The sequence below is a fragment of the Aptenodytes forsteri genome, unplaced genomic scaffold (genome assembly GCF_000699145.1).
Source record: "Aptenodytes forsteri isolate BGI_AS27 unplaced genomic scaffold, ASM69914v1 Scaffold15, whole genome shotgun sequence".
Taxonomy (NCBI): Eukaryota; Metazoa; Chordata; class Aves; order Sphenisciformes; family Spheniscidae; genus Aptenodytes; species Aptenodytes forsteri.
The window spans coordinates 25,132,120-25,149,179 of record NW_008795129.1 but is presented as its reverse complement, the minus strand read 5'-3'; the positions used below and the strand labels follow the sequence as shown (position 1 = coordinate 25,149,179).

The window sequence follows — 17,060 nt, the reverse complement described above, 5'->3', positions numbered from 1 at the left end:
GGGACCGGGGCCGGGCGGCGGCGGAGGGGACCCCCCGTGCTCAACCCTGCAGCTCGCCTGCTCACCGGCGGGTACTTAATCACCCGGTGACTCCCTCCTACTGAAAATGATTTGATCTGCAGATGACAAGTTTCTGTGTGTTAACACCGAAGTTTCAAGCAGGGCTTCGGCTCCACTGTCTGGCACAGTGACGACTACTAACACCAGCCAAAATTTCAGAAGTCAGACCTACTATCTGTGCATGTTGAAAGTGTCTCGTTTCTTCCTGCGCTTTACAGAGGCAACGCTGAGGATGCGCGGGAGCACGAGGGCCAGGTGTTTGACGGCGCCGAGTTCTCCTTGGGCAGCAAGTGCGAGGTTGGGTGTCCTCCTTTCCCTGAGATCACCAGTGTGACACAGCTTGGAGGTATCCGAGAGTCCTCAGTCAGGATCGGACAGCGTCCCGGGATCCTTCCCTTTTCTGCTCACCCCACCACGAACATGCCGCTGCGCCACCAGAGCTGGGGTAGAAGGGACAAGTCTGAGGCCTTTTGCACCCACCTCCACCTCCAAGAAACCTCTGCAGCAGCTTGGGCTGCACGGGGCCAATGAATCAGGACGGTGAGACCCAGAATAGAAACGTCAGGCTGAAAAGTAGGACAGGGAGGAGGGGATTACTGAAGGAAAGGCAAGAATCTGAGAGTCAGAAGGCACATCTTGCTTTCTTTTGTCTCCAGTCCCTAGGATACCACCTCTCGCAAAACAAGTCTCTCTGCAGAAGAAATCTCTCCTCCAGGAGGGCCTCGCGTATATATTACTTTCAAAAACCCATATCCATGCACACCATATTTATTTTAAGCGTACCAAAGGATGTCAGACAATTAGGGATTGTATGAAAAGACCATCGAAACAAAATATTAGAACATCTGTGAATATTTGTGTCTTCTGCGGAAAACTTAATCAGAGCCTAATTATGTCCCTTTGGCATCGTGTTGACTAGGAAACAGCAATTTAGTAGAATGCTAAAATTTTTCAGCAGACATGGCAGTGCAAATGGGCACAGTACCAGGAAGGCGTTTGATTTTAATGAACATGTTTGTAGATCAAATGACTGCAAGTCAGCAATCTTCTTGCTAGGAACCATTTGCAAGAAATTGTATATTAATTTAAATGACTGCTTATATCCAAGCAATAAAATAAATGGAATTATTATACATGTTGGATAAAATTATCACATTTTCTATTAGTGCAGAAATTAAAAGTACTATTATACCGTGGTTCCAAAATTAATTAGTAATGAGAAAGAAATGTGAAGCCAAAGATGTACAATAAAGAACCAAAGAAAATGCACATTCTAGTTATTAATACATTATTTGGGGGAAAGAGATTTTCTGTAGATAAGGGGAATATCTAAATAAATTGTACAATTGTGAAATAAAGTTACAAAAGAAACTTCATCCAATCTTTCTTGCTCCAGCATCCTATACTCAAGTCCTAAGTATAACTATTGATACAACATGACAGAAATTTAGCCTCGCTAATCCACATTGGTGTTCCTAGCTCTGCTTTCCTGCAGTCACATCCTGGATACTTCTAAGCCCGGTGTTTATGCCGCTGATGTGTTTCAGGATACACTAACGAGCTGGAGCCAACAAGAAAGAGTAAGCCTGAGGCTGATTTTGTCTTCAGTTGCTGGCTAGAGAAAAACAACGAAGTATGATGTTCTCTGGTATAGCGCTTTATCCAGAAAATGAGATTAGTACTCCACAAAGTCTACGAGCTGGGGATCTGAAGAATGAGGCGTCTTTAAACCCGTTTTCAGTGCTCTCCAGACAAGATCTGAAGATAATTTATGCTGTTAAGAAAGGGGAGAGGATGAAAAATGAAGCTGCTATGGGATTTGAAGCAATTTAACTACATTGACAGAGCTTACTTGCTTCATCAGAAAATAAATTTAAGAAATCGGGAGACTGAAGTACCATAGCAAAAATAAGATAATAACCGGTAGATGTCCGTGTGTTTAGCCCAATAGAGCTCCAACAGTGGCTTTTCTTTGTTCATCTCACAGTCCACTGGTCATCTGTCTTTTCCCCTCTTTCCATCACAAATCAAATACATTCTCAGAAATGTCAGCTCTTTGGCAACCCTTTCACCCTTGCTTCCAATTTGCCGGAGGAGCTGCAGGACCTCCAACAGCTTCTGGCAGGACCCAGCACCTGCATCCCTTGTTTCGCACCGTGGAAGTAACATTATTCCAGTAGAAGTGGTGGAAACTTTCCCATGAACAATTATAGTCACTTTGCTACTCTCTGTTACAAAAAGTATTTTCTCTGCTTCAAGCTGAAGAAATATATGGTAGGAAATAGGCAATATTTGAACACCAAAACTTTATTTCAGGTATTCCAGAATGATAGCGAACCTGATAGCACCAAGTAAGATAAAATTATGTTTCCTGCTTTCTGTACAATGCCTGTAAAACCAAAAGACAATAACGCGTGGTCACAGCCTTGAGAGAAAGGATTTCAAGGAGGAGCATCTATAGTCTTATTAAAGCATACAAGAGCAAGTATAATCCTACCACTTTCCTTCACTTAGACAAAAGCTCTCCAAATATTTACCAGGCTTCCACATTTACTGAGAAATGGCCACTATACCCTTGGTAGCAGCATGGTAGATCTGTCTCTTTACTGATACTGGAACACAAATTGTAAATGTAGTGAAGAAGTTCGAAAATCAGAGGCAGCACAGCAAATAACAGATGCAGACCATGATTTCTGTAACTACAAATGTATCTCAGCCTAAAAATACATGACAAAAACTCTTTTGTACAGATAAAGCATGAGAATATGTAATATCCCAGCGGTAGCTAATTTAATGATTTCAAGGAGGTATTTGTCTAAGATTTTTACACTTGGAATCTAAAATTATGAGTATCTAGGAATATATTTAAATATTCAAGACTACCTATCTTCATAATTGTTACAGAAATTGCAATAAATGAAAGCCTGCCCTGCCAGCTCTTCTCTCCATCTCTACCTCCAGGGTTTGTTCTAAACATTACAAACCTTGATGCAGCTTCAAAGCCACATTTTATTAAATTGAAAATATTGCAAAGGTCATATTTTCTGCTTCTGAAAAGGCCAGAAGGCTTTTTTTCCCCACCCTTCAATAAACTGTACTTGACCACTCAACTTGCACTATTCAGCCATGAATGACAGCAGCTTTTTAACACCTAAACACATTATTTTAAAGTTTTGCAAGTCATCTTTTGAGGTATGGAAAAAAGATACCCTCAGACTTCCTAGAGGCTTTAGTGGAGCTCAGCTGGTTTGGTAACTGCAGTCACTGCAGTCAGTGACACATCAGTCTAACTTGAGGGTTAAAGGAAAATGGAAAACGTCTCTATGCTTTCAAAATTTTATTTTAAAATGTCTTATTTTACCAGAATGGCCTATGCTGTTCTGTTCAAATCCCCCAAGCATTTTATAACTTGGAAATGGAGAGAAACAGGACGAGTGAGAAGTCAGACGTTCAGTGAGCTGCTACTGAGGTACAGGTCTCCTTCACCTGCCTTGGCATGTGTTGTGTGAGAAGTTTTAGAAGATAAACTTTGCAATGGAAGAATTAATTTCTTATCAAAACTTAATGCTGGCTAATTTCTTAATCTCAAAATCTTTCAGAAGAGGCAATTTCAAGGGCTGCCCCTGCAGCTGCCACGCAAGGCAAGTGGCATTCCCATTTGGGCAAGGAGCTCTCATGGCCAGCAGAGGAGATGCTGAACGTGACTTTTCCTCCTCTACCAAGACCAGGCATATTTGGCCATCACCTCTTCAGGTGTCTGAGTACAAAATACAGTTGTATTGTGAATATATTCTAGAGTAGCATGGTTGTGCCTCAAGATACCAGAACAGACACCAGCTAGCTTACTCAGATGGTAAAACTGAGGAATGCTTTTGCAGCAGGCAATCATTTTAATACAGGATTTTGCTCATCGCATTTGCGTCAATACCAGTGTGGTGGCTTTGGGATCTTCTTCCTTTTATTCTTTCAAGATGGAACCCACCAGTCACTGTTCCTGCTGACTGCTCATGTGAAAGGATGCTGCTCTGGAGGGGCTGGTGGCAGCACGATATTCCAGCTGTCACTCCCATACTTACCAATACGCTCCAGTGTCAGAGCTCAGAAATCAATAACTATCTAGTGATGGAGTTCTCAGCTGAGAAGATTTAGTCATTTTCTGGGAAGAAATCCAAACAACATTTAAGACGTGTTTGGGTTTTTTTTTTTTCCAACAGTGCTGTTAAAAAGGTCAGAGCAAGAGAAGAATGAAATCAGAAGATGGAATAGTACAAATCCACCGCACAGCAGCATTGAGTATGGATACACAAAAATTGTTGTGATCACATCCCTCTCACTTTCCCAAACAGTTGTTGCAATAATTTTGCAGTTCAGTTGAGCTTCAAATTTTTCATCTCCAGCTACAATAATATTCATGATGCTTTATCCGATTTCCTTCACCCAGTCCAAAAGGCATAAACAAATGCCTATTTCAGTCACCACTCAGAATGCTGGCTGCAAAGCGACCAGAGAAAAAAAATCAATCTCATTCTTAGTATTCTATAGTACATTTATAAGATTTTGTTTCAATTAATTACAATTTATCCATCTTAGAAGAGGTAGAGGCAGCGTTGGTAATGCATGACCTGATCCTGCAATGTGGCGCGTGCATCTGCCTCATGTGGGGCTTTATCGGCTCCTTTTGGGGCCAAATGCAGCTCAAGGATCTTGCCACCTCAGATGCTGAGCTCCTCTGCAATTAGACGTGGAAAATGGAAAATAAAAAGGATGTGAAAGCTTTGTGTGATATACCATGGTGTACCACAAAGGTGGTGTCCAAGGAAAACCACAAATAGCAGCGCAACTGCCAGCCAACCACGCTGCTAAATCATCTTGCCACCTGTCAATTGTGTTTTAAATGAAAGATTTTAACTAAATATGGAATTTTTTAAACCACCAGTAACCATCACTAAACATTGTGGTTGCAGCAGAACAGAAAATAATTTTCAGTGGCTTCACCTTGAATTTCCCTGGCTGCTGCTGAGCACGGCTGAGCGCACTTACCTGCAAGCCAGCTGGGAGCGAGCCCTCGGACCCTGTCTGCCGCAGCTGGGCGATGGCATCCCTAGGGAGATGGCATCCATCCGGAGCTGGGGGCAAAGCAACAAACCACCATGTGATTTTTTTTTCACATGTAAGAATGTGTTTGTAACATAGAAAAATAAATGTATACGAAACGTTTGCAAATAAAAGCTTTCATTTTATCTTTTTACATATCTGGTTTCTTAAAGCAAACTGACTTGTACATAAACAGAAGAGAAATACTCACATACTCTACCTTTAAAAATACAGGGCGATATGTAATTTTATATAGTAAAGGATTCCAAATCTCTCTGCTGTCCATCTGATTCATAACGAATTACTCTGATTTTTCTGTTTGACTCTTGTGCAGGACTGAGTCTGTATTAGTGGGGACAGAGTCGGTAAGGTGCTGATCGGGAAATATTTTCTCTGAGTCAGATGAAACCAATCTCTTCTCTTTTCTCTCAAGTGATGAGGTGTGTCATGTCAAACTACAATTTTCATTACAAGTTATATGATGCTTTTTTAGGTAGCTGTAAGAAAAAAAGACACAAGGAATCGTACCATTGGCAGAGAACAGATTAACTTCAAGGTGACAGGGAAGAAAAAAGCAAATTACGGTCTCGTTTACAGAGCAATTCCCCTGACCGCAGGAGAGTTTCAACGATTTGAACCACAAAAATTTGAGCTGTGTCACCGAAAACTAAATATTATTGAATAAGATTGCTTAGAAAGGAACTACAGGCTATCCACTACAGCTTTTAGTCTCTGTTATTTAGCATTTTTAAAGGTGTGGGTGCTCAGTTCTATGGGTGCTCAGTTCATTTAAATTTGGTTCTCTCAAGTCTGTCAAAGGAGGACCACTGAGCAGCAGCTGAAAATTTATTCCCTCAAAGTCAATACCCAGACAAATATAAATTCTTAAATACATATTTTTTTAAACGTATTTCATAGGGGACAAGTGGCACAGCTGACGGCACAGGACTGATGACAGGCGGGCAGATTTTTACCTCAGTTCATTAAAAAATATCCTTGGACTATAAATACTTGGACTATGCTCTTTATATGCAACTAAATGGCGAATAGAACTATTGGATTAATAAACCCGTAGAGGTGGATCAGTCTAATGAAGTTTACCCGTATTGCTATGGTTAAAATATAACTGAAGTACCAAACAGAAAATGAAAGACAGGTCTCTTGTTTCTTATTTCTATCGAAAGGCTGAAAAGCTTCCCTTTGGTCTTTGGTGCTTAAATCGTGTTTTGACTGATTTCCACTATGTTACGTATATTAAGTACATATATGAGGCATATAAATTATTTATGAATAAAATGTATAAATTCTTAAAAGTAATGACATCAAAAGTATCATTGAAATCCTATATAATTTGAAAAAAAATACGCAAGACCATATCATATAGAAGACCAGTTGTACATCTCAGAAATAAAATACATTGATTTCAAATGTGGTTACTGCTTTAAAGTTTTGAATCAAGAAATCATAACACTAGAACAATTACAGTATAATATCACTGCATTACAGGTATTTTCTCCTCTCAAGAAATTCTTTGCCATCTCAAATCCATAAAACTTTAATCTCTCAATGTCTTTACAGTACAAACCAGTCAAGCTTCAGGAAGGTAGCTCAACACATTTATTTAGCAGCACTGTTAAAACAGACTGCTTTCCAAAGATTAATTAAAAAAATGCTGGATGCTCCAGAAGCATGACTTGAGTATAACGTGGGTTAATGACATTATAATTAATAGAAATAAAAACCAATGGAATTTATTTTACTTTATCCTGACAACAGATTATTAATTTAGGTTTCAGATTTCACACAAACAAAATGCAGACCCTGGTGCCTAGTTTACCTTAAATTCTAGAAATTTGGCTTCAGTCTTATTATTAAGCAATGTATGTTCTCTTTGATATCATGTTGTTACTGTCTTTTGTTTTTGTTTAGATCAATTTGGGCAGAAGAAAAGAACGTATTCTCTTGCTTTATAGTCTAGAACAGATTTTCTTCAGTATTGCTCCCTTTACATATCCACTACTTCATTGAAATGAATCCCTATTTAAGGTATTTGTCCTTCCTGTCAAAAAAAGGGAAGGAATTATTGAGTGAAAATATATGAAATATAATTAAGAATTTGAGCTCTTCCTTAGAAAATCAACTATTGACTGCAGATAGAATGTCCTTACCCCCAAAAAGCTGAGACCAACCCAGTGTATTTACAAAGAGCAAAGAGAATTTAAAAGAGGTCTCAAAAGAGATAGTTGGGTAGCTGTTAAGCAAGCTGGGAATTTGAACAGAGAAGGAACATTTTATTAATCTTTACCATAACAAATTAGATACAGATTAGATACAGATTTAGCAAAAATTCTTTCCAGCCTAGTTATCAGCCTTTCAAGAGAAAAAGCAAGAACAGGCCAGAAAATTTTGTCAGGGAGTAAAAAATCTCCCAGGAAGCAGTAAGGCGAGCTGGGAACCCTGGCCCCGCAGGCATCAGGCTCTAGAAGATGTCGCCAGAGCTGTGATCTGAAAAGCTACGGGTCAGCAAGGCAATCATAAATCATCTGCCGATGATTCCCTCCCAGCTTTTGCCAGGCTGGTTTTGTTGTAACTATGGCAACACCTTTTCTCCAGACCAAAGTTCAATTATTTTACATTTTTATTACCACTGCTGTTTGCTCAAAGTTTACCAGGGTAACTTTCTGCTAGTACAGAGAGCAGAACCCAGATAGCGAGAAGGAGGAAACAACCTCATGCTAAGCAGGACTAAAGAGAAGAAAATACCCTGAACCAGTGGAAAATCTGTCTGACAAAATGCCGTCCAGAAAAAAAACAGCCATGTTTGCATCCGCTTTTTTTACCTGTGTTTGCTCTTTCGTGATGATTTGTGTTGTTCTGGCGACCCAGCACTGGATGAGTAGTGAGGTTCGCTTTTCTGGCACAAACTCCAGTGTTACTGTAAGCCTCACCTACGGACTTTTTAGCGGTACCTGTGAACAGTTCGTCGATGCGGGACTTCAGGTTTCAGAAAAGACTTTCCAAGGTGAGTGGTGTTACGCCTAGAAATGGATGGCGTCTTCTTGCTCATGCAGGTGACAGACGTAGGAACCGCGGCTCGTTCTTTTATTCGTCTGTGACTATAGTACTTTAAGTGAGAACAAGAATATCTGTAAACCAGTCTGGGGATTTAAGTGGTATAAAAGAAGACCCCAAAAAAGCACAGAAATGCTGCACCATTCCTGACAATAGGAACTTCTTCTAATTACCTGTGATCTTAGCCTACGCCTTGGAACAAGGAAAAAATACAAAATAGGAATTTTACGTAGAATTGATTTTAATTTTCAGAAGCTTTCAGTGAGGAACAGAAAAGCTACATTCAATTACCATTTTATTAAAGGATTACAAACCTAATTCACCTTCCAAGATCCTTTTGTAATTTTTACGTTAAATTAATTGTTTGATTTAAAATATTTTGCCACCTAGTATCAAATTAACATCATTTTTATAGAAGAAGGTTTTATGAGGCTGCTGAAGGGAAAAGAACAAAACAGGTAAAACAATAATTTAGATAGACATGGTGTTTATACCTGTGCTGGACCTACACATTAACGACAGTATTCCTTTTATCTCTTCCTTTAAAAACACACCATTCCATTTTTAAGTGCTATTATCAAACTTAACCATTTGGTTAGTATTTTCAAACCTTATGTCTTTTTTTTTTATGCTAGACCGTGATGTATGAATTACAACATAGCTTGTCATCTTTTATAAGGCCCTTCTTCCCCCACACAATGCACAGTTTTCAGGTGAATCATCATCATCATGATTTTCCAAAAAAACTCTGAGATGAGCTTTGGAAACAAGGTTATTAGAATAACATTTCAGCAAAGATCCAGTAGATTCAAATTAAGCTGTATCTTATGTTGATATGCAGCAGATCTTGCTTTTTGCGCATCTGCGGTTCTTGGTATTTATCCTCAATGGTAGAATTATTACAGAAGAAAAAAAATTGTTAAATAATTAAGGAGGACAGAATAACTGAGAGATAAGGGAGGAGAGATGCTACATGGGAATAAAACAAAGTTAAAAAATAAGGGGAAGAGCAGAAGGGATTTTACCTTAGAGCAACCTTGGAGAAAGTTGAGACAAGCATGAAAAATCCTAGTTTGAGAAGCAAAACATGAGAAAAAGCAAACCAGAAACAAGAAATTATGCATACCAAGTACGAACCACAGACTCAATACCGATTTCACACAGTTCAGCAAAGATTTACTTAACTCTATGCACAAGTAGCTCTACCGATGTGAAGAAAAGCATTCACAAAGCCCAAAGGTAGATAAGCATGAAAGCTGTTGCAAGGATCAAGGATTTGCACTGATTTTATGTATCTTGCTGTCTCTTGCAATAATGCTGATGTACACGTGTAAAAGTGAAAAAAGCCAGTCAAAAGAAACCTAACGAAAAGTTGGAAGAGTAGGTCAAACAATTTTGAAACGAGATGTACTTTAAGAAATGTTTCCTTTCTAGGTAGGCTGTTGTAAGATGTCCCATCACAGAGAAGCCACCAAGGTAGAGCACAGCAGACCTAAGCCTCCAGATGGTTCCCATCTCCTAGCTCTTTCCCACCTTAATTTAGTACAGAAATTGTCTCCTACAAACAAGCACCCAAATTACCACAGTGGCAAAGCTATATCACACAAGCCAGTTCACAGTATAACAATTACATTGGCGTGAAAAACCTGAACACAGCAGTGTTCCTAGCAAAGCATATATTGAGATCATTACATAACAAATACAAAATCACAAGTCATTCAAACCAGTTTATTTACAGTCATATCAGAATAATCAAAGTAATTTTTATAAGAGTAAATATATATTTATAAAAATAGTTTATATGTGATTGTATCTCCCCATGCCAGTTGGCTCAAGCCCCAAACCTTGCGCCATGTGGGAGGACTCTTGCTGATTTTAATAGGGCTCCGTGTGAAACCAGGAGTCTACCCATGGAGAGCTGATTGCAGGGCGAGGACGCAGTCTAGCAGGAATTCAGGGCATGTGTCTTGCCTTTGTCTGCACAACAGCTAACACAAACCAATCCCAGGGCCTGGGCCCTACCGACATATAGATTTTAACTACAATTAGTGACAAGTACTCACAGAACACTTGCATCAGTAAAGGATTTGAGTTCTTTGCGTGGTCTACGTGCATTTTGTTGTTGTTGGTGCTTTCCCCCCACCAGTTTTACAGGTTTTTGTGCTTATCATTTACAAAATGTTGTCTCAATTTTCACATTTAAGCCATTTAGGGATGAACAAAACAAGTGAGCTTCAGGAATTGCTAGTTGCCTTCAACAGCTGCTGAAAGAAAGTTGTGCTTTATGAATAGTCTAAATATGGATTTTCCCACATCCCTCACCAGTTCCATCGGGCATATATCCAAGATGAAATGAACCGATTTTAAATTAACTCTTAGGCTCTGTACTAGGCATGATTGTCACATTTTGTATTAAGTAAGATTCCGTACATTCTTGAAATAGAAGAAATACTTCACAGAATTGTATACATACTATTTTTAAATTCAAATAATCGGGTCCTCCTAAGACAGTAGATGTCTTTTGTTTGACGATATCCCTAAGTAAATGGATTGCCTGTGCTATGGAGAAATGAAGTGCTGTACTTTCTCAACTCTAACATTCCAGAGAACAGTAAGAAGAGTTATAAGCATCCTTTTAAATCACAGTGTGATCTGTCGCTCAGCAAGTATGGCCTGGCTGGGGGTCTCTGCTGTGCACCCTGAGTGTGTTTCTCAAATGGTATTTTCATATTTGGGTGTGAGAAAGGAATGGAAATCATGAGTAAATCAAAGACGATAGCTTGGGGATACAGAGTACTTGTTAGCAATAGTCCAGGTTGGCTTTTATTAATGGCCATGCAAAAGCAGATTATCAACAGCCTTTACAAAGACCATAACTTATTCTTTTGGAAACCACAACATTAAGAGAAATTTCCGAGTGCAAAGATGAAAGACAAACAAAGGAATACGGTCTCTGCAAGTGTACAGTGCATGAACTGCCTGGTCAGGGTAGCCCCTTTAACAGACTGCCATGAACGACCTTAATAGAGCAATAAATCAATAAGGCTACTTCGGAGGCTCTGGGGATGAGCAGAATGACCTGGCAGAATGTAAAAGTTATTTAATAACTTAAGTCCTTAGAGTCTTCATTAGCTGTTTTAATGATTTGTCTTAGAAAGGAACCACCTATAAATATAATAGTCTATAAAAGAGCTTGTTTACAGCCTTGCTCGTGTCCAAGTCAAACGTAAAAAATGTGAGCAAGGTGCAGGAAGAGGCACGCCCAGGGTGTCCTGTAAAGTCAGGATTTATCTGACTATTGGCAACCAGCAAGGCCAACAGCACACAAGAAAGTCTTTGAAATTTGCTATAGCAGAGAAGAATTGATTAAACTTTTAAAATACGTGAGAAACACTTGAAAATTGCTGGAACTTCATTAATGCTATCATCAGTTTCCAGGTGTGCTATGGGGGTCTCCTGAAAAGTAGAAAGCTAGGCTGAACTCTACTTTGGTTTTGTTGTTTGTTTTTTTTTTTTTTTTTAAATGAACAATTCATTATGTGTCATAAGTGATTGTAGACCTCATAAAACCTGCCAGATCCACACTGCTTAGAGAAGACCTCCAGGCTGGCAGCTGGACATCATTCACACTCAGGTCAGGAAAAAGTTTGGGAAATTCTATCCAACCATACAAGAGTTAAAGATGAAAAAAAGAGAAGATACAGGAAATTAAGGGGAGACCCGGCGAAGGTAAAAACCTTTGCTTTCATCCTGGAATTAGGATATTTTACACTGATGCAGAGGTTATCCCATTGTGGGTTACTGTCAATCCCATTCAAGTAGATCAGCTACTGTAGATTCCTTCAGTTTGCACAGACTGCTTTATTTAGAAAAAAAAATCTGCCACCATGAAAACAGCATTTTATTTAAAACCTTTAGTCTTGTGCTGCTGCAGGCATGCTTACAACAGGCGGAGTCTAACAAAATTACATCCCCTAAACTGCGGATCACTGTCAGAGATAAACAAGATCAATTAGGGGGTGCAATAGCTGTAGCCAGTCAATTCTGGAGATGTTCTGAGCGATAAAATTAAGTGAGGCTGCTAGAAGGAAATCACACAAACCCATCTAATTCAGCTCCAAACTTATTTCTTGAACTAGGCAATGCCCAAGCAGTAAGGCTGCTTCAGCGCAAGGGCATGGTACAACCGGCAGTGTGCTCACTTCCATTTAATTGAGTGATGTCTCCTGAATGCCTGTCTTTCCTATTCTTCTAGGAGAATTGCTTAAATTTTCATCTATTTCCATAATACATCCTTACCTGCCATTTCCTCAAACAGAAATTAACTTCTACCAGGAATATTATATAAAATGAGAGAGAAGCTCTCCTTTTCATTTATTTCCAGTAGGTCTTCTTTTTGTTATGAGTGTTTATTTTCTTTTTATGGAGTTTTTACTATTTTTTGTTAATATTCTTACTGCTATGATTTCTCCAATTTATGCACTAACGGAACACTCTGCCGTAATGGCTTTGTATTAAAAGGAGCATAGAAAGGAAGTTTTCCTACAGATGGCTGTCTATCACAACACCCATTTGAACAGAGCTTGAAAACATTGTTGTCATATTTCTTATAGGGTAAGGCAGCCACAGGCACATTATAGTTGCCTTTTCAATCTTTAAATTGAAAGGAGGAAAATAATATATTTCAACGCAGCTATACTGCAATTACACTTGGAGTACATTACATTCACATTTGTGTCTCTTATTATCAGCAACATACCAAATATCTAGAAGGATTTAGGCAAAAACAATAAAATTGATTACAGTCCTGGAGGGGTTGACTATGTGCCATGTATATATGGCCAGCCACGCATATAGCTACAGAAACTACACCAGACAACAATCTATGTGTATCAACTGTACTAAGCTGGAGCAAAAACAAGAGGTGCCAGGATGCTCGATATTAAGATGCATGACTCCTTGACACGTGGCCTCAGGAGCAGAGACCTTGAAAGCAGGAGCCCAAGGGCAGGGCCGAGCTGGCAGCTCGGGAGCCCACATTCGTCCCCTTGCCGAGCCCAGGGCCACCAGCCGTGGGCACGAGGTGCAGCCCCTTGGGAGCCACAGCACTCCGTGCACCTGGTCCTCCCGGTGAAAACAAAGCAGGAGTTGCTCCTTTCTTTTAAAAGAAGTGAGCAAGTACTGCTTCCACCAATTTTTTTTTTTTTTCTGCAGGACATGGAAAGAGACAGATCTAGTCAGGATATGAGCACCAGCTCAACCATGCCTCATCTGTCCATGAATGACCACGCTCAGTTACATTTGTCCTACAAATGCACCTGACCCTTCCAGGCTAATGGCTTTACTGGACTTCTAGAAGCTGTTCCCCTTGTCAGATTTATTCCATATGAGGGGGACTGCTGCTATATTAAAAGAAAATTATCTACAATTGGAGCCAAGTTTTAAGTCAGGCATCTGTAGAAGTTGCCAGACATCTCAGGAACGATGGGCAGAGGAACACCTACTTTTCTGATCTGATTCAGGCATAAAATTTCTGTCTGGCCTTGTCAAGAGGAAATGTTTACAGAAATATTAAGGAAGAGGAGTTTACTACCCAACCTGATGCCCAGGAAGTTTGTGTGCCTGCAGGATTAGCAGACATGCGCTTATTTCAGGCTAATGTACCTTCATTCCATTTTGGATTTGGGTTCATGTGCTGTATCCAAACCTACTGTTCCTTCTACATCCTGATCTTTACAGATCAGCCAAATCTCTGGTTATTAGCTTTTAATTACAACCATGTCAGTAAGTGATAAGGTTGTCGAAGCCCACCGGACTGTGCTGGAAAGTCTGATTATCAATGCTGAGACGCTGTATTTCAGTTGCAGATAACCTGAGCAAGACCAAGGCAAAAAGCATGATCACTGCAATTATCGTGATTCTGGTTCTCAGTTTACTGAGTTCCCTTCTGAGTTCTGGATTCAGCTGCACTAATGCTGTCAGTAATCCCTACCAGACATTTTTGGGACCCACCGGAGTCTATACCTGGAATTCCTTATGCGGTGAGTAATGCATCCCATGCTGACCATTTGCTGACTACCATACAGATGAATACTGTATTCTTATTGATTCCAAGATTAAGAAATATATATCTATAAAAGGAAACACTTGGAAAAGTGTTCAGTTGGTTTTGTTTTTTAACCATGTCTGCTGGGATACCTGAAAACTATCTTTTAAGTACCAGTAAAATAGTATTATTTACTTGAAGTGTCACCATTGATCAGTAGGAGTCTGGATTCACTGGCAGCAAAAATGGAAATGAAAAAGCCCCAACAGGTGTAGCATTATTTCATGCATGATGCACATCGAGAAGAACACAGTAAGCTGACAAATACAGAACAAATACAGAATAACAGAAAAGTATGCACTGGATGTGACTACAGTGCAATTTGTAACCTCTTTAAGACCTTATGTTACTATTTTATGGTATTTGTAGCATATTTGTTGCTGGGTTACCTACATACCAAATTAGGCCTCTAAGGTCTAATCTATAGGATTCATCTAATCTAGCTTCATTTCTGAAAAATGTGTTGAATTGAATACACCCACAACAGCGTTAAACACGGGGCGCTGGCAGTTAGGAGGACTGAGTCATGGCAAAATTTATTTCTTTCTCTAAAAAGCACTTTGACAGAACAAAATAAGTTTTAACATTTCCTAAGCAGAAAAAAAATGGTAGAGTTGTTAGAGACATGAACTCTGTCAAACAGCTCCCTGGAGGTGTGACCTCTCGTTCACCCGGTAGGCTTGAGCCTCGCTGCTCCTGATGCACCTTGCTACCCTCTGCATCTTGCTATGGTAGTGACTTCAGCTCTCACACTCAATTTGTCTTAAAAGGATTATGTATTCCCCTAATATTAGGTTTGCACTCGGAAAATTTGTTTTAGAGACATCTGATTACAGAGTACTTCAGCACTGGCATTTTGTCCTTCAAAAGCACTTTAGGTCCGAAGATGCTCCACTTGCTGAGTGGGAGCTTGCCTTCCCTTGAGCAGTGTCCTGTCCTGGGGCCACACTCTGCGAGCTGCCTTTGCCAAATCAGGCCTTGGTGGAAAGGGAATCGTATAAACGTAATCTTAATCATAACAAGTACAGGTGGGGTTGTGAAGCCCACTCCTTTTTCTCCAGCCATGTCTAACAGAGCATATAAAGATAGATGCTGAAACAGCTGTGGATGCCTTGAAACACAATAAGTGAGCAAAAGCCTATATTAGACAATTATTAACTTTTGAGACAACCAGATCATTGTCTTATTGCGTGAGAAAGTTCATTTCCTGAGCCCAGCACCTGTTATGCAGCCTGAATCTGCAAGCTTTGACCTGAAAGGAAAGGACCATGGGCTTGCCAAAATAAATATTAGTGAGAAAGTAAACCCCCATGTGGACTGAGGATTGTGGTTATTTTTTACAGCCCTGTAAGTGCTATGACCTGGAAGTCTATCTTGCTGTGGGCATATTTTTATGAAAAATCATGCATCATGTGATGTGTGAGTGTATCTTGAAGGTTCCTAATTCTTCTACCAGATGACCTGAAAGTCCAGTGTCCTCCTGCAAAAACCTGAACCTGTTTCAGAGGGACCATCTGTAGGATGGTGTGCCTAGAGGGAAGGAATAGAAATATTTTCACCAATGTTCAGGGATTATACCTCTGTTAGCACTATGAAAGCAGAGATGTAAAAGCATTATTTAGCTAAAAGTCAAAGTAACCGAATTCCACTTATATTCAGAAGGCTATAGGAAATAGATATAGATCTAATAAGACATTTTGGCTCATCACAGAGTCATTGAATAATTTGGGTTGGAAAAAAGGTGAGGTCTCTAAGCCTAAGCTCTTGAGCAAAGTTGGGTCAACCCTGAATGCAGACCAGGTTGCTCAGGGTTTTATCCAGTTGTGATACCGCACATCCCATGAATTTGGGCTCATATCAAATAGGCATTCTGCAAATCATTGAAGGGGTGAATATATTATACTCATCAGCGCTAAATTCAGTGAAAAAAATTACATTGAATAGCCTTATCTAAGAATAGTCAGTGAGAATCCATTAATTTTAGCAGAAGATATAGTTACCAATGTCAAAACACCTGGCAGATACTATTAGGTGGGACAAAAATTCTTCAAATGCCCTCATATTTTACTAATGGAAAAATATTAGATTAATCTTTGTCCTAGTCCAGGTATTCTAACCAATTTAAGTAGACTATTTACAAGTAGCTACATAAATAATACTACAGTTCCACCTCTAACATTTATATTTATATTTTCTAGGAATCTTTGTACTTATAGCCATGATACTTTTTCCTGTGAACATAGAAGAAAATGGCCTGTCTGTAGAATTGGCCCGTGGATGCTTTTCTTTTCTGCACACACATACCAAATCTGCACACACTTATGGGTATTCATATTGGATCATGCTGCTCATCATTTTTCTGAACATTGCTTCTATCATCATCATATATTTCTATGACCATGCAAGATATTATAAGAAGAAAGAGCAGGAAAGACCCATTGAAAATGCACCAAAAGACGTCATTCTGTTTTAAGGATGCCACTGAAAAGAAGGTGTAAAGGAAAATGACTATTTAATGTGGACAATCACGGCTGATCATTTCCATTCAAATTGGAGCTGTGTGTGTAGTTCAATTAACAAAATATCCTATTATGTCTTCAAAGCAGTTTGATTTTATCTTTATGTTAGGTATTAGTGTAATACTTAGAAGTTTTCATCGGTAAATGTGCTGCCTAAACACCTCCGAGTAGATATGCCCCGAAGTGCATGGTGCCAGCACCATCCTGTA

General features: G+C 39.5%; 1 protein-coding gene across 1 annotated transcript; it reads left to right on the top strand.

Annotated features, from left to right (window-relative positions):
• The first annotated feature begins 7,947 nt into the window (after positions 1-7,947).
• Positions 7,948-16,805, top strand: CLRN3 (clarin 3). Its single transcript, XM_009277964.1, has 3 exons — positions 7,948-8,176; positions 14,088-14,267; positions 16,531-16,805. Exons 1-3 carry the CDS (start codon positions 7,948-7,950, stop codon positions 16,803-16,805), a joined length of 684 nt encoding a protein of 227 aa, XP_009276239.1.
• Positions 16,806-17,060: the final 255 nt, after the last annotated feature.

Coding starts and splice junctions, on each gene's coding strand:
- CLRN3 (XM_009277964.1), top strand. CDS start 7,948: ATGCCGTCCAGAAAAAAAACAGCCATGTTTGCATCCGCTTTTTTTACC. Junction 8,177..14,087: donor TTCAGAAAAGACTTTCCAAG/GTGAGTGGTGTT, acceptor GCTGTATTTCAG/TTGCAGATAACCTGAGCAAG. Junction 14,268..16,530: donor TACCTGGAATTCCTTATGCG/GTGAGTAATGCA, acceptor TATATTTTCTAG/GAATCTTTGTACTTATAGCC.